The sequence below is a fragment of the Rhyacophila brunnea genome, unplaced genomic scaffold, assembly GCF_057557595.1.
Source record: "Rhyacophila brunnea isolate RB1 unplaced genomic scaffold, BYU_Rbru_1.0 scaffold_17, whole genome shotgun sequence".
In the NCBI taxonomy this organism is placed as follows: Eukaryota; Metazoa; Arthropoda; class Insecta; order Trichoptera; family Rhyacophilidae; genus Rhyacophila; species Rhyacophila brunnea.
In genome coordinates this window covers 14,811,042-14,839,009 of record NW_028232827.1, presented here as the reverse complement: position 1 = coordinate 14,839,009, position 27,968 = coordinate 14,811,042, and the positions used below count along the sequence as shown (strand labels likewise).

Below are 27,968 nucleotides of genomic sequence, written 5' to 3'. Positions count from 1 at the left end.
ATAATTATGACATAAATTATGTATTTTCCATTCTATTTTCCTCCTATTACGGGTCGTCTATAAATGACATCACAAGATTTTTAATATTTTTTTACCACCTCCCAACACTCATGAAATCTTTTACATCCCTATGTAAATTATGTAACATTCCCCATTCGAAATATTTTATTCTCTAAAAAAATAAGTTTGTTATTTATTCGATTTTGTGATGTCACATTCTCTAATTCCCCCCCCCCATTCGCTTTGTCACAAATCATATAACTATGTCTACATTTGATCACTTCATTTGAACATTTCAAGTTTTAATTTTTTTACATGAAGCAGTGTTGTCATATTTTTATAATGCTGATTTAAATACAAAAGATGTAAAAATTATGGTATTTTGAAAAAACTATAATACACAGAACATTTCTAAACAAGTCTATCGGTGATGAAGCTTTGTGCGCTAGTGGTTTCATCATGAAAAATGACTATTTTGAAACCGGTTGAGGCAGGGAATGCGCAGTATATGAATGCGTTCATCTAGCGAATGAAAAAATGCCCGAAAGTAGAGAGGGCTTGGGGCTCATCAGACCCCCTCCCTCCCTTAATGTGTGATGTCATATATAGACAACCCTTTATTTGATAATTCACTGGATAAAAAGTGAACAGTCTTACATTATTAAATGAATTATGAACATGCTAACTTCAAGCATGATTTATATAATATATTAGTCGTCATAATGTAAAATTATTATAGCTGTAAGATTTGTTTTAATGTAAGTCACTAATCGTTTTTTGGAAATTATTCAATACTCATTCAACAATCGTGGTGAAGTCTGTAGTTTACTATTAGTTTCTATTATACATAATCCATTTGTAGTCGTAAACATACTATATAAAAACGTAATCTGATGTAAGTGCATCTCTGAGGCCCTACCGCCCATTACTAGACTATGCAACCATGAATCGCAGGAAGTAACGTTATAGGGACGATTCAGACAGGGATCTCATGCAGAGTTGTCATATGCCAATTAATCCGCGATGTGATCAAAATAACTGCAACAAAACGGTGCGGATCTATGTGAGTATGACAACTCCACACCATCCCCTGCAAAATATGACCGGAACTGTCTCTGGAATGGTACATCTTACAGGTTGTGGTTGCATCTAGCCGTCGTAATGGGCGGCAGGCCTAATTGGTAACAACACATCTGTAGGTTTACATAGTATGTAGAACATTATTGCATTATATAACTTCAAGTTAAATATATAAGGGCGCTTATTGGAAGGCACTCATCTACAAACAATCAATCGCTATACAGTCTTTTAAAAACCTTATATCAAAATTGAGTCATGAACTTGTGCGCTAGGTAATTATGATTCTTAATAATAATAAATAAATACATTTTATGAAACAGCTTTGAAACACTTGAAGATCAATATAGCACTTATATTTGTTAATAGTGTGTTGGTTTCTTATTCTGGTGGCCTCTTGTGCTGTCCCCACGCATGGAAGCACTTTGTGAATCGCTTCGATTCCTTATTCTTCAGCGTAAGGAATAGTTTTCGGGGTTTCTCAGGCTGCTTAACCCGGAGGTGCTGTATGTATACCTATCAATTAAAAAAATTCAAAGAATTATTCGAACAAATATTATTTTTTATCACTCATAGTGAATTTTTCTTTTTCATTGAATAAAAATGTTGTATCGTGCGACACCATTGGATGTTACGAGAACATACATGTAAGATTCCTAAATGAACACTTTATATTGTTCAAATTGATTTAAGTTTTGTACTATTCCAGTCATTTTTTTGTCACCGGGGTTACGCCTCTCGGCATCTTCAGGCACTATGCACACTGACAGCGAATCCAGTTAATTCTCGTTTATATAATAAATTAATACAATAAAAGAAGACAAAAACCTTATTACCTACTAAGTAAAGGATCAAGTATAAAAATGAATTTTTAATATTTTAAGTGTTTATAAAACCTGTAATAGATACATTACTCACTATTAATACATTCAGTAAATGATTTAAATTGTCATTACTAAGTAAACACTGGAACTTGGTACTGTCTTTAATAAAATGAACAGACAAATTTCATTAAATATACCTACCTATTAAAACTCATTTAGTGCCAACACCGCGACTGGCGCGTTTGGAGTACTTGGTCATTAGATATAATTAACGTGTTATTTAAATGTGGAAATTAAAAGATCAGCAGTGATTGTGTTAAATAAAAAAACACCTTTACTTAGTAGGTAATAAGATTTTTACTTTATTTTATTGTATAAATGAGAATTTTACCATTGGTGAGTGCGCATAGTGTCTGAAGATGCCTAAAGGTTAAACCCAAGTCGTAAAAAAGGACTAAAATGGGATTCAGTAAAACCTTCTTAGTAAGAACACTGATAATTCAAAATTTTCGCGAAAAAAACGTCTCTTGAACATTATTTTCATATAAAGCCATACCTTTAATTCGAATTTCGTAATTTGAAATGATTTCAGAGTCCTGGCATATAAAAATTTCAATAAATCGTAATGAAGTACACTATTTCATGAGCCAGTCATTGAAAATAATTGTGACAGACTTTTTTTAAAACATCATAAATTGCTTATTTTATGAAGGTAATAAAAATAATCCTGACATTTTACGACCCATTGACACACAGGGGTATATCATCAGAGGCACAAATGCTCTCCACTCAAAGGAAAAACAATTACCCACATGTTTCAGGGCTGTACGTATTTAATTGTCTATTGGATTTTCACATAGTTTTACTAGAGAACCAATGCCAAACAATTGTACTACTAGCTACTTGGTAACTTCAATTTATGGATTAATGACGCATGGTATTTGCACAGATTTTAATTTGAAAGAATTGTATCGGAAATTTGGTAGGCACACATCTACGATGATCGGAAACGAAATTAATGAAAATCAAAAATTTTGTTTTTAAATTTTAATATTTTCCCCCATACATTTCATATTTCGTAATTCATATTATTTTAATCATCAATTCGTATTAACGAGGTTTTACTGTAGTACAAAACTTAAATCAATTAAAATTTAAATTCCATCAAGTACCCTCGGTTGATAGTATTAATTTACTTTATCTTGTCTATTAAAATTTGATATTATCATGGCTTATTCAGCAATAAAAACACATAATATTTCAATGGGTTAGTGAGTAGATATTGTATGCCGAGTAGTCGGAACTTGACATCTGACCAAAATCACAAGTTATTATTTCAGAAATGGTTCGGGCAACTAACCAACTGTTCCTTTTAAAAAAGTATGTTAATATAACCTCCCATTCTTTTTACAATACATTTTAAAATATAATATTTAATGTCAGAAAAAGAATACCTGAGCTGATTTGTAGGCCAGTTTTATTTCCACTTCGCTACACCTGGCACCCAGCCAGAGGAAAACTTGCTCTCCGTTATCTAAAATCATGATGTCGTCATCTGCCAAATCGTCCTGGAAAATTCATTTTGAAATTATATTTTTTCACGCAAGATGCCTTCCTTATGTAACAAAATTAAAAGAACTATTAAAGGTGACAGAAACGAACAGAACGGTCAAGAAGAAAATAATATTAGGATCAGATTTCAAAGTAGAGGTATTAGTAGGTAGTTCTTTCATGCACTATTGACTGTTACTACAATTCAGTAAATATTTCTACTTATAAAATGGCAACTTACTTGACAAAAGTCTGAGCATTTCTCCGAAACGGTGAAATATCCTTTTTCATTAGAGCATCTGAAGAGTCTTGTGAAGTTCATGAACTCCGCATCCTGGTCATAAGGTTTTCGGCCTCCCATCCCTACCCAGAAGAAGTTTTCTGGTTCGGCACCTTCATTGATTACCTATAGCAATAAATAATATTTCATTTAATCTATAAATTGTGGCCACGTTTCTTCTGTGCCTACCGATTCATAGACTTCAAATATTCCAGAAATGCTCATCTAGAAATAGTACAAACCTGCAAGCTGACCCATGGGCTGTTGAACATATCTTCAGCTATTTGTTGGACAAGTCTAGCCTCTTCCGGATCACTTTTAGATCCGACCCACACATAAACAATGCCACTTTCCGAATCATCGTCAGTTTCAAACGGCACATTCAAAATGTAACTGGAAGATAAAACAAATCAACCATTAACGTTATACTCTTAGAATACCTAATGGTAGATTTTATTTCCATTGCGTACAGTCATATTATTCAGCACGAGCTTTGGGGGTAAATGTCTGCTTTGATATTTTTGACAACTGAATGTAATACACGTTTCGCCTTTAAAAGGTTATGAAGCCATAGCGGGAGCTATTTATAGGATTCATAATTATCAGCATCAGTCATCCCTGGTAGCAAATGAACTGGTGTAGCATATTATTATCTCACGCAGTTACATCTCCATTACACCGATGCTGATCAGTTTCTCATTTGAATTTTGTCGTGTCTGAGTGATGTATGCACCATACACGACACAATAAAAGAACTATTAAATAATATAAATTTAATGTATCGTAATATTTACTAGCCTAATTAGATGATTAAACAATTACCAGAATGCACTATTGAGATGTGTGGCGTCGGGTTTGATTTGGATTAGGCGCGTACAGAGAGGGCTTCCATTTGATCGTAAATGATATAATTCTACCGGAGCTTTACCATTTACCTGGGAAAAAACATGAATGTTTATTTATTTGTTTCTTTAACTATTATTTTTAATTATTGCTAGGGATGCTTATTTTGGAAAATTCTTCTATTGTCTATTGCAGTGTTTTTTAATGGCATACTGGTGTGTGTATATATATAAAGCGCATGATAACATACGTAACATAGTCGACTATTCGACAGAGAATTAAACATCTTCTGTCCAATATGCATCGAGCACAAATTTGGCATTGATTATGTCTATAATTTTTTTACAGTTATGTGTCACGTATTCTTTCTTCCCCTTGAACACGAGAGGGTATTAAAACACTATACAGTGGCACAGCGATTGCCGAACATTTGATGGATAATGGTCACAAATTTGACTTTTTGACTAAGATATTGGGCTGGAATAAGGGATATTTTTCGTGCTTAGTAAAAGAGGCTATCAAAATTCACAGAAACCCTAACAATCATATTAGGGATGATGGGCTACGTATAAAAACGTCATGACTTCTAGCACTTTCACCAAAATTTATTATCCAATATAACATTGACGAAGGCTTTAATTGAATTTTAAAAACTTACCAACACCATCTGCAATTACGAGGGTGGGTCAATAAGTCCTTAGAAAAGCCGACAAGTGGCGCGACTAGTACTGTAAGCGGTTTGTTTTCATGCAGCGGCACTACCGATTCAGTATGCTGCGAAGTTTCAATCAGATTGGTCGGGTTGTTGTGTGTTTTTCGTACATTTAAAAAAAAAATTGCTTGTGGAAAATGGAAAATGGAGAAAATTGAGTTTAGAGCTGTTATTAAACATTTTAATATAAAAGGGTTAACAGCAAAGGAAATAAAAAATGAGTTGGATTTAGTTCACGGCATATCTGCTCCTTCACTTGCAACTATTTATAACTGGTTAAATGAATTTAAACGTGGTCGTACATCAACAAAGGATGAACCACGCTCAGGACGTCCTGTAGAGGTGACTACACCAGAAATGATCAATAAAATCCACGATATGGTGTTAAGTGACCGAAGATTAAAGTTGAGTGAGATAATTGAGGTTACAGGGATCTCAAAAGGTAGCGTCATTTCTATTTTACATGACAAATTGGGCATGAAAAATATTTCTGCAAGATGGGTGCCGCGTTTGCTCACAGTCGACAATAAACGCAATAGGGTGGTGGCCTCTAAAGCCCTGTTGTCGCTCATGCAACGCAATCCGGATGAATTTTTTCGTCGCTTTGTGACTGTAGATGAAACATGGATACACCACTATACTCCCGAGACGAAAGAACAGTCAAAGCAGTGGATTGCGAAGACAAACCATGTCCAAAGAAGGCGAAAACCGTAAAATCAGCTGGTAAGGTTATGGCTACTGTATTTTGGGATGCACGTGAAATTATTTTCGTTGACTATTTGGAAAAAGGAAAAACAATAACAGGGGATTATTATGCATCTTTATTGGACCAGCTAAAAAACGAAATTGAAGAAAAATGGCCTCATTTAAACAGGAAAAAAATCCTCTTTCATCAGGACAATGCCCGTGTTCACACATGTTTACGATCAATGGCTAAAATTGAAGAATTGAAGTTCGAATTGGTCGACCACCCACCGTATTCGCCAGATTTAGCCCCCAGTGACTTTTTCCTTTTCCCAAACTTAAAAAAATGGCTAAGTGGATAAGGTTTTTTTGCAAATGAAGAAGTCATCGATCGGACAAATGCTTATTTTGAGGACCTTCCGAAAACTTATTTTTCTGACGGTTTAAAAAAAAATTGAGAAACGTCTAACCAAGTGTATTGAGCTCCAAGGAGATTATGTTGAGAAATAAAAAAAAAATACAAAACTAAAAACTGTTTTAATGCTTTTTTCTAAGGAATTATTGACCCACCCTCGTATTATTAATGAAAATAAATAAGTATGATTGACAGAATTTAGTGTGCAATATTTATGTCAGATCTAGCCGGCCTACCTCCACAATTCACTGTAATATGGTATCTCCGGTCGTCACAAGTGACATGGTCCATTACTATACCCCTTTTCTAGAGCAGCGTTTGTTTGCTGTCAGCTAAATAGAACCCTTTTTAACACAGTTTCAGTGTTCGCATTCATGTCAGTACCATTCAATACATTAACTCTTGAGAATGGCCTCTGCAATGAACCCGAGACATCTTTTTAACTATTAAGATACAGAACTCTAAAAATAAATAATTTAATAAAGGACGTGATGTCAGCATAATTTTCTATTTGGCCTACACAAAATTTGTGGAGTCGGCGTGAGTCGCACATTGTCATGTTTAATTACTGTTATACCAATGGTTAGTGTGCTATGGGAGTTTGGCAGACAGTGCCGGTTTAGTGAGAAGGTTGAAAGTCCTAGTCTATCGATTCATTACAGCAACAAACTAGTTGTGGGGGAATTTCATACCTTTGTGCTCACTTTACGTTTTCCATCTTTTATAATAAACTTTCTGCTGAAGTGCGACATGAATTTCACATTTTCCTGTTGCTGATGCGTCCTCACAACTTCCAAATTTTGGCACAAAGATTTGAATTTCTTCTCCAGGCTGTAATGAAAAAGAAATTGATGTAATGTAGTGTGATGAAAGCAATGTCAACCTCAGAATTACTTGTACTCGTAAATATATATATAATTATAACATGGAGTGCCTATGGGTGCCTGAATAGTATCTTCAAAAGTGATTTCTCATTGCGTCCTAAGTGTAAAATTTTCAAACCAATGTTTGCTACCAGCGCTCACGTATGCGTGTGAAACATGGATCCTTAATATAAGAGAAATTCAAAAATTACGAGTAGTGCAACGTGGCATGGAAATACGTTTGACATAATGCGAAAAGACCACAAAAGAAACAATGGATAAGGAGGTAGATAAAAGTGCATGGTGTGTTAGAGGTCGCCGAGCAGATAAAACGGCATGTCGCTCGGTGAGTTGTCAATTACTGTACAAATGATGTCATACAGTGGTACCCAATGGGCATTAAATGACCACAGGGACACCCTAAAACCCGCTGGATAGACAAACTCCTAAGGAGAAGTGGATGCGTCAGTGAAGACCGAGAAGAGCAGAAGGTGCTAGGGGAAGCATTCATCCAGTAGTGGATCAACCCCAACTAATGATGATGATAATAGCTACACATACATATTATTATAATCTCGTTTAATGGATATTTTTATGCCTGTCGAAAGTTATCAGTGTAACGAAATACTGTCTGATTCTTTTATATAAATTTAGCTTACCCAAAAGTGAAGGTAAGCCATCCCATATTGCCGGCCTGGCGTCCTTGCCAGAAGTAAACGACCCACTGGATTGAATCCTCCGATTCCTCAGCGTCCTGCTGACTTCCTTCCGACTCCTTGCGAGCTCTTGAAGGACTCTCTCCTTCTGCTTCTGGATCTGCAATCTAAAACGATAAATAATGATGTTTTGATTCAAATATTAGGTATGGTGTCAATTAAATTTCACAAAAAGATGATTAATAATAATACATTCCTATCTAGAGATGGACGTGTATTGAGATAGTTTACTGTCACTCATGTTTTAATTTTAAATCTATTTTAGTTGATTTATTATGCGGCTTTATATTGGTAAATTTCTTTTAAAATAAGATTCTCTGAATGTGTGTGTCTACTGTTCGATTGATTGTTTTGCAACCTTCCGTAACAATTATTGTATATGGCATAAGAGTAAAATTTATCTGATAACATCGAATTAAAGGGTATTATTATCTATCCAATGTAGTATAAATATTAGATGTAATAAATACCTCAGGTACAATATATCTACACAGGTAGACATAGCAGTCATTGGTGTGGAAGATACCCATCTCCTCTTCGGGCAGTCGTACAAACTTGCGTCCCTCCAGCACGAAAGCCTCTAACGCTTCCAAGTCCTCACACCACTCTTCCGTCAGCTGGCGGGCCTCCGCGCCAGTTACGCCCGCCTGCCGCGGAGTGAACAGGGCAGAGAGATCAGCCCTAAAATTAACACATACCTACATTAATACGCAAGGCATAATAACATTATGTATTACTAAATGTTTCTAAGTTTTTGGGGTCTTGTGTTAAATAATATTATGTACATATCTGAGTTTAGATTTAGGCAGATTTTAGTACATGTGGAACTAAATTAATCAGTAATAATTATTATATTATAACCTTTTATTAAAGAAACTGTGTAGATTTATGGGGTTGATCTTATGATATTTTTGGCTTTTAAACTAGATATGCAAGTGAATATTTTATTGTACAAGTTTAAACGTATACATACTTGGTATCTTGTTTTTTGGCCCATTGAGTGAGGTCAGCTCCCGTTTTGGCAACAGATTCCGCCGTGCGAGTGAAGTCAACAGCAATCACTTCATCCCATCCCTGGAAGTAACTCTTGAACACCTGAAATAAATCACCATATCTTTTAGAAAGCATACATGATTTTTGGGCCCTGCACTAACTAACAGATTCATATATTATATGTATAGATCATCAAGTCAAAAAACATCAACACAAATTATTCAGGCTAGCAAGTTTAATTACCTACTTGAATCAGGTTTATATGTAATGGTTTTATTTGTGGAATACAAACAATATACTCGTCTAATGAAATGTCTAATTTATTATTTCACTTTAAGTAATTTAACTCATTCACAGCTGTTGTGTCCTCATTAGGGGGGCATTAGATATAATTAGCATGTTATTTAAATGTGGTAATTCAATGCTCCGCGGTGAAACGGTTAATCTGTATAAATTGAAATAAACAAGAACATCAATTTATACTTTTAAAATAAAATGGATTAAACCTTTTCTATGCCTGACGATATTTCTCTTACTACAATCGCTGTAATACCGATGATTTGTGGCTTAATATTTCATAATTATTCAAATAGATGTCACTGTGTGTTTAATTTTAAATATTATGCAAGTAATTTGAGTTTAAAGGTTAGATAACTCGCGAAATTTGTATGTGCGGCCTGTCGATCACGGCCTCATAGAGCGAGATAACTCGCTGAAGGCATAGAACCGGTTAAATAAATATGGATGTTGATTTGTCAAACACATTGACGGAAAGATTCTTACGTAAAATAAATGTTGCTTCAATATTAATAAATTCTTTTCACTCGTTGCACAGAAATACTTTAAATATCATTTTAACATAGACTGATTTAAAAATCGTAGAACATGTTAATATTTAAATAAAATGAGATTTGTGTTAAGTGGTTGAATGGGCTGTGCCAAAAAGCATAAATGGAATGATTGAATACACTGTATGAACCATGAAAGTATAGTTTCCCAAAGTTTTTGTTAATCAATAGAAGCGAGCATGGCTGGATTGTTCTTTAATAAGCTCATCATTCATATTAATTTATTGTCATCTTCCTTCAATACTATTTTATGCCAACGATAAAAATAATCAACATGAAAAATATGTGCAACATTGTAGTACTTATATAAAATATTATAAATTGTAAAGTTATACCTGATGCTCAGTTCCTTCTTGAAGGCGAGTGACCATGGCGTGGGCCGGTCGGTCGATCATGTTGAACAGCTCTTGCGATAATTTGACAGCCGCTGCTCTTACAAGTCTGGTTGATTTCTTTCCGAACCTGTGTCAGATAATATTTCAATCTTTTTAAGATGTGGAAGAAAAACTTTCTTTTACGGGGATGGAGCTTTTATATATTATGAAAGTAAAGTGCATAATACTATTAGTAAGACTAATAATCAAATTATACAATGAACCATCATTATTTAGATAAAACAATCAAGCAAAATTGTAAAAACTATAGTAACTAAAGTAAGAGCGTAAATAATAGGTAGCTATGTATTTGTATTAATTTATATATTTAGAATGCATTGCAAACATGGAAAATATTAACTTTCTATATAATAATATAGTTATCAATTAAACTAGTATTTACATGTAAGTTATAATGGTTTTGAAACAGAATTTATGTTAATTCCCAAACCCATCTTCAGAACGATCTAATAATAACATTATATTTATGTTATCGTTAGATTCTTTCTTAAATTAGTCAAAATTCTTCGATATGAATAGTATTTACCAGACAAACACATCGAGGTAGCAGTCCAGAATATAAACATTCCGATTTGTCAACAGGGTGTGTTGTAGTTTGGTTCCTATTGGTGTCTCCACTTGAGGAAGTTCCAAATATCCCATACCCAACTCTACTCGATATAATCGCGGAGGGTTCCAGCTAAAATCTTCTGGCACAAATTCCTATAATATAATTAATATATACATGTAAGAATACGATTAAACTTATTTGGCTTATTATTTATGTACCATCTTATAAACCAAAGCTTGTCAATCGATATGCTGCGAGCAGCTACATAAAGATTTAAAGAATTATCGAACCCTCGAAATTCGGTTCAAAGATAATCAGTTCGAAATCATTAGAATTGTGATAAAAATGGATTTAGTATGAAACGTCAAAAATATAATTTTTAATGACGGTTCTGTCGGCGCTTTAATTAGATAACTCTTTGAGATATCATTTATAGTGACATTGGCGATAGCACAGCAAGTGCGACATCACCCAAAGCAAATACGAATCATCAACGAGTTAGATTGAAGAATGAAGCACGGGTACAACTCAGTTATGCCTCCTTTAATATAACCGTTTTGCACTCAGAAAACATCTGTAACACATTGGGGTTATCTCGGAAATATAACGAAACGGTGTTATTGGGTGGTATCAAGTCACATAGTTGGAATAGATCTACAGAACAGTTTAAATAGTTTAATTAATATAAATTATGTAGTGATGATACCATAAATAGGGTTTAATACACTCCACAAGATTTATTAAAAATAATTACTCAATCAAAGTACATAACATGCCTTAGGAGGAATTTGTGGTGCTAAGCCTTCGACATCACCCAGAGCTTTCCAGAATTCCATCGCTTCACTACCTTGGATCTCAGACTGAATTTCAGCTCGGTTCTTTCTTTCATTTTTGTTGATCTTTTCAGCAAATAGGCGAGCCTTCGATTTCAGTGTGTTCTTTGACTTTTTACCAAACCTGTTAAAAAAAGATCGCAGTCATTTTAACGTTGCTACAAAAAGAAGATAATACAGATACATATTATTAAAAACAGCTGTAAAATTAGATCTTAAAATATGTTTACATTGAGTCAATGTATCACTAATGTTACTACTTTAATGTCATTATTCTGTTTCAATGAAAATAGTATATTCGTGTAATATTTCTGAAGCAGTCAATGCCGATTGATAATAATAGCTTACCATAAGAAAATATTAAGTCCCATATCAAGAAGATAAACATATCTAGGATCCAACGATGCTACCTCAACCGCCACCGGCTCTAAATGGATTGTAGAACCACTGGCATGAACTCTGTACAGTCGAGTTGCATAATACTGAAATAGAAATAACATAAAATTAATCTTTTTAAAAGATTCAGCGATTAATTAATGGTAATTCTCGATATTTAAAAAAAAGTGTTTTTCACTTGGTAGTCGCCACAATTAGCCAACTGATAATAATATATTTTTTCCAATATCGATTAGTACGGAGCATTCGTCTCTAGAGTGGCGGTCATGGGTTCAAATCCTGCGTTTGGCAAGAATTCAAATGTTTTTTTCAATGCATGTCTGATCCAGAGCAAGGACACAATGGGTTGAGCGATTGGTCAACAATTACTCCTTGTAATAATAAAAAAAGACTGTCAATATGACAACCACTCTTTGGTGGACGACGATATGTCCTGATTGGCTATGAACATAGATATTTAACTGGGATTACAGAGAGTATTTCTTGGAATAGAATCAGTTCTAAGTATCTTTGGAAATCTAGTGTTCTCGATTAACTAGATTTGAAAATGTTAAACAGTATTTATGATCAATAAATGAAATATGTGTTACGGTGTCTTCAATGGTGAAGAAGCCACTGGCGGTGCGACCTCCCTGGATGTAGGTGAGGGCGCACGGGAACAGCTGCAGGAAGTCCTCTGACTCGTCCCCCTGCTCTTGGCGCATGGTGCGTCCGCCCGCCCCTAGGTAGTTCCTCAGGTGAACCGCATGAATCGCTGCACATGCTCTCTTGTCCAACTGTCAATTCACAATAGGTTCACTGTAATTATCGCTCTCTTTCAAAATTCAAATATACTCTAGAATTACGAATATTAAAACCTTTCCTTATTCTTTTTTAGCGAACATTTTAAACATTCGAGTTGTTATTAATGTCTAATTATAGCAGTAGATATGCAAACCCAACCAGATTCAATGATCAACACCGATCGCCGTGAGCAATCATCCACTTTAAATACCAATTAGACAGAACGATTCAGTAAGTTGCTGATTGTATAATATAGTTGCATATTATTTGTGTTTTGTATTATTATTGTCCATTAAAATAATGAATAAAGTCAGGCAGCCTTCATTATGTAAACATCAAATTTTTATTATGTTAAAAGCAAGACAAACCAAGCCACGTGTGGGTATACTCGAAAGCTAATGGTTAATTCGAATATTGTCGTACATTCTCGGTAAACTTCGACCCCACTGTCAGCAATCGACGAGTGAGTTGGGCACTAAAAATAAGAATTATTCCATTTCGGCCACAACTACAATGATCCATAGTGATATTTTACGATCGGTGGTGATCATGACAGACAATAAGGGAGAGAATCTTCCAATGTATTTTGGACTTTAGGTTTGAAAACCCAGGAACAAAGAAATATCTGTAACCTTAGGCAATGTAATAAACTGCGTAATTGTAATATTTACTGATCATACTATACCCGTTATATATACGATATTGTCTAGAATATAAAAAAAATCGGTGTGTGTACTTATGTACGCGCGTTAGAAGTTGTACTTCTTTGGCGTAACAAAACAAAAACAAAACTTGTGATAACCCAGATTCTTCAACTAGCTCTTAATTATCTTGTTAAATTACACACATAAGAAAACGGGCCGCTTATTGAAGTGCCGTTGGTTTATTTCTATAAATTTTAACTTATATTACTGAATTATATAATTATTTATCGTTGTTTTATTTTTAAAAGAACAACTGCCACTAGGACGTTTAATCGATGTTTACGTAAGGAATTGCAAATGGCCGACAATAATAAATTCGCTGCCTAGGCAACGGAACAATTCTACACTATAATATTATACTGTATAATAGTCACGATTGCAGTATCATACTGTGGCGTAAAGGTAGTGCGTTCGGCTGATAACCGAACAATCGGTGGTTCGAATCCAATCGAGTGCGTTTTTTTTCGTGTGAAAAAATAAATTATGTGTTACATGTCACACGTCAAAAATACACTCTGATCTGATTTGCCCAAACGCGCCAAAAGTATAACTTCAAAAAGTAAAATGACTAACAGTGGCTTTTTCTCCGATCCAGAAATGAATCTCCCACACGAGGGCTCCCTGGTCGTCCAGGGAAGTCTTCAAGACGATGTAAGCGTCTCCCTCGTAGAATTTTCCATGCGCGACTTCTTCAATCATGTTCGGCAGGAAGTTTTCAATCTCCCAAATGGACAGTCCCGGCATTTGACCCGCGTCATCGTCGAAGAACTCGGAATAGTCCAGCGGAGGTTTTTCCAACGCCTCATCCCATCTCTTTGGTCTGAAAATTGTGCAAAAACAATAATAATAAAATGAATAAAATCTCCAAGAGTTATCTGAGTTTGACAAACAGTGTGGCCGTATGACAGAGCGCTTAGTAGAGGTGGGAAAACTGGTCGATTTTGAAGACTAAGTATACTTACTACCAGTATAAAAAAATACTTGGTATCTAAACTTGTTCCAAAATACTTACTAGTATTTGAAATATCAGCTTTAATAGAATCGTTAAAAATACGTCGGCTTTTTGAAATGTCCCATTTTCAAGACAGGTACAGCTGGAACTGTGGCGCTAGTCACTCATGTTTCAGTAGTTATCCATTTATACAATCACGCATATAATTTGAATTCAGTTTATGTTTACAAATTACAATTATAGCACTAAAAAATCGAGAAACTTGACGTGACGAAACCAGATAAACGCGTAATCAGTTAGCGTTATCAGAACTCCGTTATTCCGGCTTGCGACTGACGTCAATTCGATGTAAATGTCTTACTCAACTAAAACTAAAATTAAAACCCGTCGCATACTAAACATACGCGAGTCGCGACGCCGAGGCGATGATTTCATACGTGGCAAGACTACGAACTAGCTAGCGGTCGGCGAGATCTCATACCATGCGTCGAACTCCTGGACTCGATAAAGTTTCATACTCAACTAAAACCAAAAACTCTTAAACCTAAAACCCTAAGGCGAACTCAAAAGTATCCTATAAAACGAACACGTGACCATTTCTGTCCTTCACTATACCAACTTTACAACAGAGGAGAAAGGGAGAACAATGACAGTTGAGTATAATATCATGGCTAGACATACGTGTATCATGATATCTCGCTCGCGCGCATTTAATATCAATAGCGCTGAATAGCGAGTCACGGCGCAGATATTATCGAATGCGTTCGAATTCGAACATCTAATACGTTTCAAGTTTCTTGAAACAAGTTTATTGGGCAACAAATACTTAGTATGGGTAGTTTCATCCGAAACTTAAGTACACAAACTTGTGACAGTATTTCCAACTCACCTCTAGCGCTTAGTTAATTGAATGATTGTCGATTTCATCCATTTATATCTAACGTCAACGTCACTAGGATTATCAAAGATATTGATGAAAGAATTTCTTATTAATTGTGTCAGCATTTATTTACTTAGTAGAATTCCATTTTACAAATGATAATATAAATTTAATACAGACATAAACAGCACCATTTTCTTTTTTATTTACAAACAATGAATAAAATTTAATGCTGCCAATTACAAATGTTGTATTACCCTCCTTATTATACAAATATAATAATTGTTTAATCTCTTTGGAGAGTACGAAGTCTGATAAGAGTCTTCTCTAATAATTAAAAAACTAGTTCTTTCCATTACTCCATGTTCGCACATATTGAAATGGATGATGAAAAATAATATTGAATGATGAGCGTACTTGAGGGACTGTCCTTTGATGCCGTCTAGTGAGGTGGGTAGATTGGGAGCGTCCTGCATTCCTTTTAATATCTTGGCCTGGTCCTGGTCGGCAGCGGCGCCTTCTTCTCGCCTTCCACCACGTCTCAAGCGAAGCTTGCGGGCCACTACATCTTTGCTTGAATCTACATTACATACAAAAAATATATTTATAGACATAAGTACTACTTTTTTATGACAAAAATGTAAAAAATAATTTATTATCTTATTAGGATGGTTACAGAAAAATGCAGTCAAACTTAGGTGCTTAAGTGCTCTTACCACAAACATTCGGCGACTTAGTGAAAGTGAAAAAAGCAAGCTATGTGTTTATTAATATTTTTATTATTAGAACATCTTAGTTAAGGGTAATTTAACATTAATACCTCTGCATTTGGCCACAAAATTAGTGAGTATGAATTTTCAAGGATTCAACCAATCATTAGCAAACTGTGACATGTGGGATAGGTCCCGCCTTCGACCTGTTTTCAAGTGACCTCATGAATGTTTGTAATAATTTTATTATAGATTTAATGTAAAATTTTATTGTGACATAATACATAATATTATGTTTTAGTTTCTTGTCAAAATATCTATATGATATTTTTGTTATTGCCATGTTGAAGATGATTTACCCAATTTTTAAAAAGTAAAATGGATTTCTAAGGAATTTATTAGCTTATAGATTTGAACCGTGTATATAATAACGATAAGTAAAATAAAGACAAAAACATAAAACCCAACTCACGGTTAGTTTGCGCGGGGGGTGGGGCGATTGCTCCGGCTAATCGCAGTTGATTTTGCAGCGAGAAGTCAATATTATAAAACTCAATGCCCGATCCTTTCTGGACTTCCTGCGGCTTGGGAGGCATCAGGAGATCGGGATTATCCCTCAGATCCAACTGGTCCAGGTCCGTCAGCAGATGAATGGCGTCCGGCAGTGTGATCAGACGATTGGTGCTCAGGTTCAGCCTCTTCAACGAACCACATCTGGGACAGATAAACTCGCATAACTTGCACGCCACATTCCACAACATTTCCACCATATGCGAGGCCCATAGCTGGACAGACCGTATTAAATTCATCTAGAAAGTCTGTTATGATTCGTTTGAACGTTTAAAATAAACATTTAAATCTGTTATTTAAAACAAGGTTTATTTAAGCACTCTTGAACACGTTAAACAGTATAAAACGAACACGTCATGTTGATTGATTGAACATGTACATTTAGGAGGTAAATCTGGCTCAATTAAATAATGAGAATGTAGAAATATCATCATATATAATATACTTGTCACATTATTGAACATGGGTTAAACTCAACCGAAAAAAAAATTTTTTGTCACAAATCATCCTATAATATTATCACACATATTTTATCCGGATCAAACAATATTATTATTGATTGTTTGTGTGGATTCGTGCTGCTGAAAATACAATCTCCACACCATCAACAGAGCACAGTTACTAAATGATAATTGAATGCATGAGTGAAGAATCATCTAAAAACTGAATTATTTATTACGCTTCGTTGAACACAATGCATCTCACAGCTTGGAATGTGAAACTACTCAGCCACCATATGTTTGATACATACATATTGTTTTTTTTCTATAAAAATAATGCTATGTAATTAAATCAATGCACCAATCATATTCCCCAATGAAAAGGAAATTAATAAACACATTTTTTTTAAGTTATTAACATGCTTTTAGAACATATTAATAATAAATAATTCATGTGGATAGACAACTTAATATGAACATAATATACAAGTTATGAAACAATGGGCAAAATTTTAGTTTACAAAAAGGCAAAAGATGTTATCTGTTATGTAAAAGATATATTAATAATAGACTAAAAAAAAATGTTTGGAGGCATAGAAGAAAACGGTGTCTGCCGAATGAGGTACAATAAATTGATAGCTGTATCGCGTGTTTACGGAGCCAAGAACAACACAATTTGTTAAAGTGGGAGGCTTACGATGGATGGGTCATGTTGCAAGGATGGATAAAGCTTAAAAACGGTAAATGATAGACAGACGTGATATATCTTGGAGGCGGTCAAGGTCCACATTAAAAAAACCGATAAAATAGGGTTCTACGGAGTGTAAGATTGGTCTCTTAATAAGGTATGGTTGTTAGCGATTCACGCAACCAATGGAGTTCTTTTGCTCTAAATTAAACAGAGACTAAATTATTACAAGTGTGCTAGATGAAGGATTCGAACCTGCACACATGACTTCAGAGACGGGCACTCTGTCACTACTTCACTGTGAGGCATAAAAGACGAATTATATAGTCAGTACTTATATTATGTTACAATGTAGACTACAGCCTAATCCACAAAGCTGTATTTAGCACAATATGTGGTTGTAACCATAGCTTTGCCTGCATGTAACTGTATTTTGCGGAGCATATTGATTATAGATTTTGGGCCATGCGGATTTTTTTAGAAGATTATTAGGTATCTTTTGATGCTTGTTACAACATGTGCTGTCAGAATACATTTAGAAAATGCGCAGAATTTAGATATTAGTAAAATCATAGATAAAAAGATATATCATATTCTATGCATTATCACACTTTTTTACTTATATTCATTATCTATTGTTCAAAGTTATGATACAATAATAGAGATAGATAAAATTCCCGAATATGTAGGTACCTGCATAATCCTTCCGGTATCATTTCCAAATGATTATTTGCAGCTGAGAACACTTCAAGGCATCCAAGCTTTCCTATTCCCGACGGAATCCCCTCAAAATCCAATAAATTATCATTCACGTACAGCCTTCGAAGAGATTGTAGCTTGCAAAGAGAGTTGGGCAACACGGCTAGCTTATTTCGGGAGAGATTTAACGTTTCCAGCTTCTGCCACATTTCAATTGCTGAGAAAAATAATTATCAATAAATAATAGAATGTGGTTGACCCTTTTACAGGTTGGCTATTTATTCTAAACTTGACCAATATCAGCCGAAAATATCCTAGGTAGTAGTAGGTCTACCTACAGCCTCGCATGATATCAATGCTGTCATGTTAAATTAAACTTCATAATTGTTACCGGAGGTGTCTCTTATTTGAAGACATTAACAATACAAAACAAAAATATGCATAGTAGATACAATAATTATTAGTAACTTGTTACTTGTCTTTACTATACATATTTTTACATAATCAAAATAGTTTACATTCGAAGACTGTTTAATGTGGCCGCCAAAAGATAATTTTTAATCGACTGACAATTTTTAACACCGGCAATATAACGTATGTTATGAACCAATCACAACACGCGTCGAGACAATCTAATTGGTACCTGAATCGTTGCATGTAATAGTCGAATATGGTTGACAATAATTATTGCTAACGGAGATTGGTGTGAGTCATGTCATGTAATTTAGGCAATATAGGTACATTTGAATACACCACATGCATTATTAGCAGGCATTTAATTTAACCAAATATAAACTAAATTAATGAACTATTTTTTTTATTCAATGAATGATTTACAGGATTCGCTTCAAAAATGTAAAAATTACTGTTTATATTCTTAGCTTAGTAGGTAAGGCACATTGGCGCGAATCCAGTGAACGCTCAAGTCCCGCTGGGTGTCATATTTTTTTCTAGTAATTATATTATTTCTGTGGTATTTTCAAATTATGTACATAATATAAACAAAATTAACCCAACATCCACACTTCATATACATCAGGAAATGCCTTGAGATGAAACAAGGCCATAAAAACATACAAAAAACTACTTTGTGGACATGTGGATACCATGTGGCACCTCCAAGAATCCCAGTCGCTCGCCAGTTATGCCAATATCTTTATTTTAAACACCTTGTGTATGGTACTCTGCAGTCTTCCAGAATACCAGAATCCGGTTGGTTTAATGATAAAGCTGACTAGGTTCAGACTCTTTTGGGGAATCCTATTGATTTTATAAATCAGATTAGTTCCAATAAAAGTAGCCATACAAATATAATATAGACATGTATGAAAAGTCACTGTTTTAATATCAGTCGATAGTCATAAATTGAACACTGAAAAGGCTAGAGTATGCTTACTGAAATTTTTTGATGAGTAATGCTTCAGATACATTACCATCACGTTATGTGCTGTCATGGCGACAAATTTAGTCTATGGTTTCGTCATTCTGCAGAATATTTTGAATGGTCACTATCTCTATAAATTCAATGATAGAGAATGCCAACTCAAATGTATTAGTATTTTGAATTATTATTCATTATTCATACTAATTTCAATTAATTAAACAGTTACGCATGTGTACGTTAAAATTACTTGCGATATTGCATCCATAGATAATATTTTGAACAGAAACCAACCAGGCGACCATAGATAATAGATGTAAACAGCAGACATACACAGATAATAATTTAATAGAAAATCCACAGAGAAAAATACTAAAAACAAAGAACGACATGAGTCGCAAATGTTTAGGCATGTAGAAAATGATAAAAAACGTTCATTGAGTCATGCGGGTGTCGATGCAGTACATAGGTACCTCATTCTAAAACCTCTAATACCTCTTCTCAAGAAAAACGATATCACACATTGTTTTCTCATACTTACTGTGACAGCACATAACGTGATGATAATATATTTAAGCATAATATGCAATTTAATTATATATTCGTCTCGCAAGCATTAAATTATGCTGATCAAGCCATGTTTATCCATAGTTTAAAATAGGGACAGTGTTAAATTATACACACCTGTGGAGAGCTCGGTTATTTCATTCTCGCTAAGATTCAATCGCTTAAGGTTGATTAATGAATATACTCCGTCAGGTACCTTAGTCAAGCCATTCTGCGATAAGTCTAAATCTGACAAACTCGACAAAGACTCCAGATTGTTCGGGATGTTTGTCAACGTTCGTTGAGTGTTACGCATGTGTAAGGTTTCCAGGTTTTGAAGAGATGTCAATTGTCTGGAAAAATTTAATTAGTCGTAAGGTGAGGATTTCTTCTGACGTAGCCAAAGTCAATTTGTATATCGTCTACGGTCACTATATTTTTTGAAGTTATACTTCTTTAGGCGCGTTTGCAAAATCAGATCAGAGTGTATTTTTGGCGTGTGACATGTAACACATAATTTATTTTTTCACACGAAAAAAATCGCACTCGATTGGATTCGAACCACGATTGTTCGGTTATCAGCCGAACGCACTGCCTTTACGCCACAGTATGATAATGCAATCGTGACGATTATACAGTATAATATTATAGTTTATTCCGTTGCCTAGGCAGCGAATTATTATTATATGTACGAAGAAATGTTACGTTGCCTAGGAAACGAATTTATTATTGTCGGCCATTTGCAATTCCTTACGTAAACAAACTATTAAACGTCATAGTGGCAGTTGTTACTTTAAAAATAAAAACAACGATAAATAATTATAATATAAGTTAAAGTGTATAGAAATAAACCAACGGCATTCCAATAAGCGGTCCTTTTTCTTGAGTGTGTAATTTAACAAGATAATTAAGAGCTAGTCGAAGAATCTAGCTTATACAAGTTTTGTTTTGTTATGCCAAAGAAGTATAACTTCTAAAGCACGTACATAAGTACACACACCGATTTTTTTTAACACAACAGGTCACGAGCCGCAATTACAGAAACTTCCAGGCTTGAGAAAATCACAGATGTGTTGTCACCTCAGTATGAGAAACCGATACCTTACTAACCCACGGCTGACAGTGTTAACATCCCTCCTGTCGTATCAGTTTCTCTCACTCAGCCACATTTGCATTATGTCATATCTGCTCGAGTTATCGAAAATTAATTATTTACAATGCGATACATTAATTATAGGACATCAGTATAACAAAATCAAACGGTACTATACCTTAATTGGAACAGCGCTAATGGATTATCATTCAAGATCAAGGTCCGCATGTTAGCCAATCTTCGAGTTTGTGGAGGTAACGTCTCCAAATCATTATTAGATAAATCCAGAAACAGTAGATCCGTTAATTGCACGAACAATGCTGGTGGAATACTATCGATTCTATAAAAAAAGAAGTACATATAATTATTTTCATTTAACTAACAATAAGTAGAAGTAAAAAAAAACAGCAGTTTATGTCCTAAGCCAGTGTTTCTCAAACTGTGGTACGGGTAGGCCCCGCCCCTTTTAAAAAGGATTTGAAGGGGTATATGGTTAAGCTTTATTTTTCATGACTTATCAGTGATTTTCAAAAATACTAAAAACACTTCTTTAACAAGAGATGACAATATGCACCACACGAAAACCTACACGATCAGTCTGTCATGTCTAATAAAATATTTATAATCGGTTATGTGCAAATGGTTTGTATCCCAAGGTGGAGTAGTGCCAGTGTTTCCGTTTCTGTAGGCATAGTGTGTCTGACAAAAATAATTTGTTATTTTTTTTATTGTGTTTTGATCCAAAGCAAGGTCCCCATGAATTAGGCAAATGGTTAATAACCATTTCTTGTATACTGTTTTGTTTGTTGACCAACTTGTGGGTAAAAGGAATTAATATTATTTTAGATCAAATGTCCGATGAAATTACCGAACGATTGCAAGGATTTCTTTCGCATTTTGTATTTGCCCTAGTGTTAATTAGTTAGGTAACAATTTATAATTAATTTATATTAAATTTGTATTTCATAGTGTGAGATTTATAAAATTGATGTAAATGAAATACACAATGTACTTACATATAAATTACAAATACATATTTTTAATACTTCCAATTGAATTTTAAATAATATTTGTAAAAATATACATTATAATTAAATGCAGCTTTTAATCTATTATCACAAACAAAAAAAACCTTATCTTATTGTGATAGTGAAAAATGATTGTAATGATATTTGTTTTTATGAAATACGTAAACGTATGAGGCTATTAGTTATAAAGTTGGTAACCTCCATTTTTTCTTTTTTTAATATAAATCTATAGAAGTCATATTTTGGATTAAAACAATAGTTTCCTGCTACTTGTGTCACGGCGCGAACATATTTCCATTAGATAGTGTCGTATTTTAAGACTTAACTCATTTCTATATATCTAAATCGAAAATTTAAAAATAAAAATATTAATGTGTCATATCATTAACTCTTTTACTCCCAGCTGATTTAGCCTAGCATATGCGAAAACTCCCAAGCGTTTTTTGACAACAAATCGTCGATTTAGTTTTTTTTAAATAACTAATTCTACACATGTTTTAAAAATTTGAAACTTTTTTTGTGTGTTCTCAATGGTGTATAAAGCAATAATAAGTAATAATATTGATAGTTTACATCAATAAAACAAAAGAAAAAAATAATGTATCAATATTTATTTAGAAATGAACGGATAAAACTATGTTTGAACAACAAAACAAGTGTGACAACATTTTTTTATTTATAATTGATATATCAAATTTTATAATATAATCTATCCTTATGTAGTAACAGAAAAAAAAATAAACATATTATTATTTCTCTATGAAATAGAATTTTTATAAAGTAATCAAAAAAAATCGTATAGTGTCAAGGTATTCAAGAATATTATTCAATTCACGAAATCGCAAGAGAATTCGATACAGTATCGACGACTAACTGATATGGAATGAAGTAATTTCAAAAAATAAGTCTCAAAGCACTAAATCATTTATAATAATATTTATATTCATGTATTTTTTCACCATCTTACCAAAAATACAGTGGCATCCATTGTTAGTTCAAAAATTACAAATTTCATTTTGTAATGTGATACGAGGGTGGGTCAATAATTCCTTAGAAAAAAGCATTAAAACAGTTTTTATTTTTGTATTTTTTTTTTATTTCTCAACATAATCTCCTTGGAGCTCAATACACTTGGTTAGACGTCTCTAAATTTTTTTCAAACCGTCAGAAAAATAAGTTTTCGGAAGGTCCTCAAAATAAGCATTTGTCCGATCGATGACTTCTTCATTTGAAAAAAAACGTTGTCCACTTAGCCATTTTTTTAAGTTTGGGAAAAGGAAAAAGTCACTGGGGGCTAAATCTGGCGAATACGGTGGGTGGTCGACCAATTCGAACTTCAATTCTTCAATTTTAGCCATTGATCGTAAACATGTGTGAACACGGGCATTGTCCTGATGAAAGAGGATTTTTTTCCTGTTTAAATGAGGCCGTTTTTCTTCAATTTTGTTTTTTAGCTGGTCCAATAAAGATGCATAATAATCCCCTGATATTGTTTTTCCTTTTTCCAAATAGTCAACGAAAATAATTCCACGTGCATCCCAAAATACAGTAGCCATAACCTTACCAGCTGATTTTACGGTTTTCGCCTTCTTTGGACATGGTTCGCCTTTCGCAATCCACTGCTTTGACTGTTCTTTCGTCTCGGGAGTATAGTGGTGTATCCATGTTTCATCTACAGTCACAAAGCGATGAAAAAATTCATCCGGATTGCGTTGCATGAGCGACAACAGGGCTTTAGAGGCCACCACCCTATTGCGTTTATTGTCGACTGTGAGCAAACGCGGCACCCATCTTGCAGAAATTTTTTTCATGCCCAATTTGTCATGTAAAATAGAAATGACGCTACCTTTTGAGATCCCTGTAACCTCAATTATCTCACTCAACTTTAATCTTCGGTCACTTAACACCATATCGTGGATTTTATTGATCATTTCTGGTGTAGTCACCTCTACAGGACGTCCTGAGCGTGGTTCATCCTTTGTTGATGTACGACCACGTTTAAATTCATTTAACCAGTTATAAATAGTTGCAAGTGAAGGAGCAGATATGCCGTGAACTAAATCCAACTCATTTTTTATTTCCTTTGCTGTTAACCCTTTTATATTAAAATGTTTAATAACAGCTCTAAACTCAATTTTCTCCATTTTCAATTTTTCCATTTTCCACAAGCAATTTTTTTTTTTAAATGTACGAGAAACACACAACAACCCGACCAATCTGATTGAAACTTCGCAGCATACTGAATCGGTAGTGCCGCTGCATGAAAACAAACCGCTTACAGTACTAGTCGCGCCACCTGTCGGCTTTTCTAAGGACTTATTGACCCACCCTCGTATATTAATCATAAAACAACTAAAAGAAATATCAGAATTTAAAATGTGTCATAAAAATAATGTTTTATTATTTTTATGACCCTCTTTGGTCTCAAGTTCGACAGCAGAGCAATTATGACTTGTGAGTTATTAGGGTATGGCATAATTATAAACAATGCCGACACTAAAATAAATGTTACTCACAATCAATGACATATTAAATGGACAACTCACTTCATACCGGCGCGCACGAGAAATTGTGCATGAAAGTCATTCACAGATGCATAGGTAGATGTCACGTGACCATATGACGTATCCATTTCCATTATGCGATACAAGCTTCGAGAATTTATAGTAATATAACCTTTATTGTAATGGCGTATTAGTGTCATGACTCATTGCGTTAGAAACAGATTCTCGGTTACTTACGACTTTTCGGAGATTAGACGCAAGTGAGCCAGCGCATCACAGGCGACTGTCCAATGGTTTCTGTCATTCAATTGCATTGAATAAACATTATCTTAAAATGGCATTTTCTAAATAATAAATAATACTAACACATGAAAAGTGATATCCCATCTTTCTTGGAGTGTTTAGTAAATTTTTTTTACAATTTTTAACTAGGCACATTGGCATTTTGTAACACAATAATAACGGTGGAGTCGAAACCTGACAGTCAGAAATTTTGTATGGGCAGACCCAGCGGTGTCGCCAGACCGCTTGCAAGCAGAACGTTCATTTGAGCGTAGGATACCGATATTAAAATATGAATTTCGCCATCCGGCAGACCCGACACAAAGTGAGTGTCATTTTATTTTCTAGATGCTTCGTCCATATTAATGTCATTGCTCACAATCAACACACAGTGAATATAATGCTTCGTCTACATGAACGAAATATGACGGGAAAAAATTTGGAATAAATCGTAAATTTGGTTCCAAACTTTCGGCCGATGGATCGGCCCAGATGGAGTTTTCGCATAGGTATGGTGGGCCGAAATATCGGCCCCGTGGGAGTAAAAGGGTTAACACGTATTAGTTAACACGACGTGTCCGCGAATGTGTTAATATTGCAATAATAATCTTGTCGAAACTAGGAGATTTGACTATCTTCAGTTTATATGTCTGTCTCGCCTAGTAATCAGCCAATTATTACATGAATACATACGTTAAAACCATTAATGTAGTTCTACGTCACGAATGGTAGTTCTTTTAATACATTAATGTCATTTAATACTTACGTGTTATGACTTAAGTTTAACACCAATAATGATTTTGCCTTTTCAAGGCCCGTTGGTACATCTTTCAATCTGTTATGCGAGAGGTCTAATGTTGTCAATTCCTCCAAACAAAATAAATCAGCAGGCAGTCCAGAACTTTTTACTTTATTGTGCCGTATATTGAGAGACCTCAAACAATGGAGTTCCGTTAATTCTCCATATAATTTTTCAAGGTTGTTTCTCTTCAGCGACAGATTTTCCTAAAATGTTCAAAAGCATTTAGATCACAGGGGCTTATTTAGAATTAAGAAAAAGATTAGCTTTATTATCCAATCGAATGTTATATTATGTTGTTGAGATATTAAAACACCCGATGTCACAAAATCAAGATTTTATAGAAGTGACAAAAAACGACTTTATAAGCACAAACATTAGGACAGATTTTTTTTAAGTCTCGTAATACATCTCGTAGTGTATTTATAATGACTTGATTTATCTAAATAACAGGTAGTGGGGGGGCCGTCATTATCGAGGTTTGTAATAGGGAAGGTGAAGCAGAGAAAGAGTGTCGGCGTACTGGAGCGCCGAGTGAAGGAACTTACAGGGGGCAGTCTGTACTTTGCCCTGAGAGAAGCAGAGGATCGAAAAGGGTGGAAAGTCTTGGTCGCTCAAAGATGACTGAATTTCAAAATGATCATGATCATCAGCCAAGAGGGAACAACCAAGAAGAGTAATAGCTCCAATTTGATGACTAACAAATATTGTAGGTATTACGATCTTATTAAAACGAGACATATTGTATTGGATGTTTCTATGTTAATTTTGGAAGGGTTTACTAAATTATGTGGTGTAATATAAATAAGCAGAAAAAAATCATTTTGACAAAATTGTCACATCAAAGGTTTTAACCGGTCAATGATGATATGTAAAATAGAAAGCTATTTATTTAATAAAAAAATAATTTGTAAGTATGCAATGTATTAATTGCAATTACGTTTAACCTACAATTTTTTAGACCAAATTACGAAAAACAATTTTATTCATCCTGACAGCTTTCTTTAGGTAGTAGATGCAGATGAGGCGGTCGCTTCCGTCAGAATGTACCAAATTTTAAAAAGTCTTGAAATTATTCAAGTTGATAAAATTTAAAGATTTTTGCTATATTTCTACACCCGGTGGTTTACTGCATGATAATATCCATACCTGTCAGTATCTCAGGCATACAAATTGCAGCTATAATGTGAGATTGACTGTTTTGGTGAAGGAATGTTAAGTGACATAGGTGTTAAAACTTATATTACTTATAAATTGTGCTATATTTTTGATTATTTATCCACCATAATAATGAAATTCTACCATGTAAATGCTCATCCAATAAATAAGTTACATTTGGTAGTTGAAAGCCTGATGCAGATTATTTTATTCTTCGAGTCTTAATAGTAATGATTTTGAGATAAAGTATTTCTGTGCCTACCAGTTTCATAAGCTTTCCCATCTCTTCTGGAATTTCTGATAGCTTGGTTCTATCTAGTTTAAGCCATTGAACGCCTGTCATAAGACGCATGGCTGTAGGAAACTTTCCTTGCTGGAAACAAATGTTATTGATTTAATTGAAAATCCATCGATGATTCCTTAACAGAGTATTGAATTATGTAGAATAACAAAATACGACATGGTAATACTTGGACGTATCATTAACAATCTTAATATTGAATAATCTATATCGAAAGCATAATTAAACCGACACAAATGATGAAAATAACACAATAATAAAAACTTCTGAGGTATTGACGGAATGAACACAATATAAATAATATTGTTTGCGGGCAAACGAAATAAAGAAGTAATTTATTTCATTGGATGACGGATTATCATTTCTTAGAGAAATTTATACTCACACTAAAGTCATTACTAGTAAAATCAACTCCTCTTACAAAAGGTAACACACCCGAGTTAGCCATAGTTGTGGCTCATATCAAATCT

General features: G+C 34.3%; 1 protein-coding gene across 1 annotated transcript; it reads right to left on the bottom strand.

Moving 5' to 3' along the window:
- Window positions 1–45: 45 nt before the first annotated feature.
- Window positions 46–27,968, bottom strand: fliI (FLII actin remodeling protein). Its single transcript, XM_085944773.1, has 23 exons — window positions 27,884–27,968; window positions 27,460–27,570; window positions 26,007–26,245; window positions 21,605–21,766; window positions 20,472–20,686; window positions 18,401–18,623; window positions 16,482–16,723; window positions 15,717–15,879; window positions 14,041–14,287; window positions 12,571–12,756; window positions 11,933–12,066; window positions 11,528–11,708; window positions 10,728–10,903; window positions 10,142–10,268; window positions 8,939–9,060; window positions 8,436–8,646; window positions 7,909–8,072; window positions 7,079–7,217; window positions 4,555–4,667; window positions 3,975–4,125; window positions 3,694–3,858; window positions 3,356–3,469; window positions 46–1,593 (listed from the first exon to the last, which is right to left on the bottom strand). The coding sequence occupies exons 1-23, from the start codon at window positions 27,944–27,946 to the stop codon at window positions 1,459–1,461; spliced, it is 3,783 nt and encodes a 1,260-aa protein (XP_085800899.1). The 5' UTR covers window positions 27,947–27,968; the 3' UTR covers window positions 46–1,458.

Excerpts from the sequence above, each read along its gene's own strand:
- fliI (XM_085944773.1), bottom strand. The coding sequence starts at position 27,946 with ATGGCTAACTCGGGTGTGTTACCTTTTGTAAGAGGAGTTGATTTTACT. Across the intron at positions 14,288-15,716 it reads ATCAAAGGACAGTCCCTCAA|ACCAAAGAGATGGGATGAGG; the intron begins GTACGCTCATCA and ends CACAATTTTCAG. Across the intron at positions 8,073-8,435 it reads GTAGATATATTGTACCTGAG|ATTGCAGATCCAGAAGCAGA; the intron begins GTATTTATTACA and ends TTATCGTTTTAG.